At 56.2% G+C, this 1,684-nt stretch overlaps 1 protein-coding gene across 1 annotated transcript in view; it reads right to left on the bottom strand.

Annotated features, from left to right (window-relative positions):
* Positions 1-1,684, bottom strand: part of CROCC2 (ciliary rootlet coiled-coil, rootletin family member 2) — an 82,227-nt gene that overhangs the window by 30,736 nt on the left and 49,807 nt on the right. The window contains 1 exon segment of the mRNA XM_044913635.1: positions 738-851. Within this exon segment, the coding sequence (XP_044769570.1) occupies positions 738-851 (114 nt within the window).

Raw genomic sequence — 1,684 nt, 5'->3', positions numbered from 1 at the left:
GGAGGCCCTGTGCCTCCAGGGTCATTGCCCCCCACTCCAAGTCCTAGTTGCTACTGCCTGTCCTGTCCCCTGGACATGGGCTCCTGATGGAGTCCGGAGTTCCAGGTGACCCCAGCTGGTTGTCTGAGGCAGCCTCAGTGTGGCGGTGGACCTATACCTATGGGGGTCTCTCCCATCCCTCATCCCTCGGGGATGCCTCTCTCCTGGCTCGGCTTGGGACTCTCTGTGGATGTCCTTCCCAGGGAGGATCTGCCTTGGGCACAATGCTGGCCTTTCCAGGTTGGGTTTCTCCCTTGGGAGAGTCTAATGGGCCAGCCCCAAGAGGCCTCACACACATTTCCTGCAGTTCCATTTTACCAAGTGCAGCTCAGGTGCACAGACAGGCAGGGCTGGGTGTCTATGGGCTGGCCAGGGCCCAGGTCTGGGTCTGCCCTTCTCTGCTGCTGGCTCACCTGTGGCCCCAGGCCCTCCTCCCTCGGCTCTTCCTGGATGAGTCTGCTGCTGGGGAGCAGGGACTGGCTCTCACAGCCCCGCCCACCCCCAGCTTTGGTTCATTGGGTTTTTCCTTCCCATTAAGACAGTGTTTCCTCCCAGCAGACCTGGACATTCCCTGGGGGAAATTCAGGCTAAGGGGGGCCAGGACAGAGGGGGCTGTGTACCTGGGACCAGGTAGGAAGGTGCATCTGGGGTTGGCCCTGCTGGGTGCTCAGTGCCTTGCTTGGGCCCACAGGGCTCACCTCGGCTTGCTCATGCTGGCTCTGGGCCTTCTGCTGCACCTGTTCCAGCTCCTGCATGGACCTGGAGAGCTCTTCCCTCAGCAGCCTCCCCTCTGCTTCTTTCAGTGACAGGGCCTGGTGGGATTGGGGGGGTGGTGCTTGTGAGGATCAAGGGCCTCTTTAAGGAGAGGCTAAAGCTTTGCCAGGATGTGGTGTGTTCCTGATTCCACACCCCTGCTTGGGGAGGAGCGTCACCCCAGAGGCAGCCCTTGTCCTGAGTGGGGTTGATGGGGCCTTTTCACTCTGTCTGACATGGCCCAACTTCCGTGCGTATGCTCAGTCGGCTCTCCACACACTGGCTGGCTGATCAGGTGGATGGATAGTCAGACACAGAGATGGATGGTGGCTATGGATGGACAGATGAGTGTGTGGATAGAAGGAAGGATGTTTAAGTGAATGGATAGACAGATGGTCAAGAGAATGGTTAGACGGATGGTCATATGAATGTGTGGATAGATAGTTGGGTGTATGGATAGTTGGATGGATGTTTAAGCAAATTGATGGATAGATGTATGGTTAGGTGTGTGAATGGAAAATCAGGTATGTGGATAGATGGCCATGTAGTAGGACATGTGCTGGGTGTATAGATAGAAGGATGGCAAGTCAGGTGAATGGATGGATGATGGACAGATGAATGGAGGGACAGTCAAGTGCATGGATGGATAGACGGGTGGATAGATTGGTAGGTGGGTGGGTGGGTGGGTGGGTGGATGGATGGATGGATGGGTGGATGGATGGGTGGATGGGTGGATGGACAGATGAATGGATGGATGGATGGATGGGTGGATGGGTGGATGGATGGATGGATGGATGGGTGGATGAATTAGTGGGTGGATGGATGGATGGATGGATGGGTGGATGAATTAGTGGGTGGATGGATGGATGGATGGATGGGTGGATGGATGGAT

This window comes from Neomonachus schauinslandi, chromosome 3 (genome assembly GCF_002201575.2).
Source record: "Neomonachus schauinslandi chromosome 3, ASM220157v2, whole genome shotgun sequence".
Taxonomy (NCBI): Eukaryota; Metazoa; Chordata; class Mammalia; order Carnivora; family Phocidae; genus Neomonachus; species Neomonachus schauinslandi.
The sequence above is the reverse complement of the archived record's forward strand: the minus strand, read 5'-3'. Positions and strand labels throughout refer to the sequence as shown.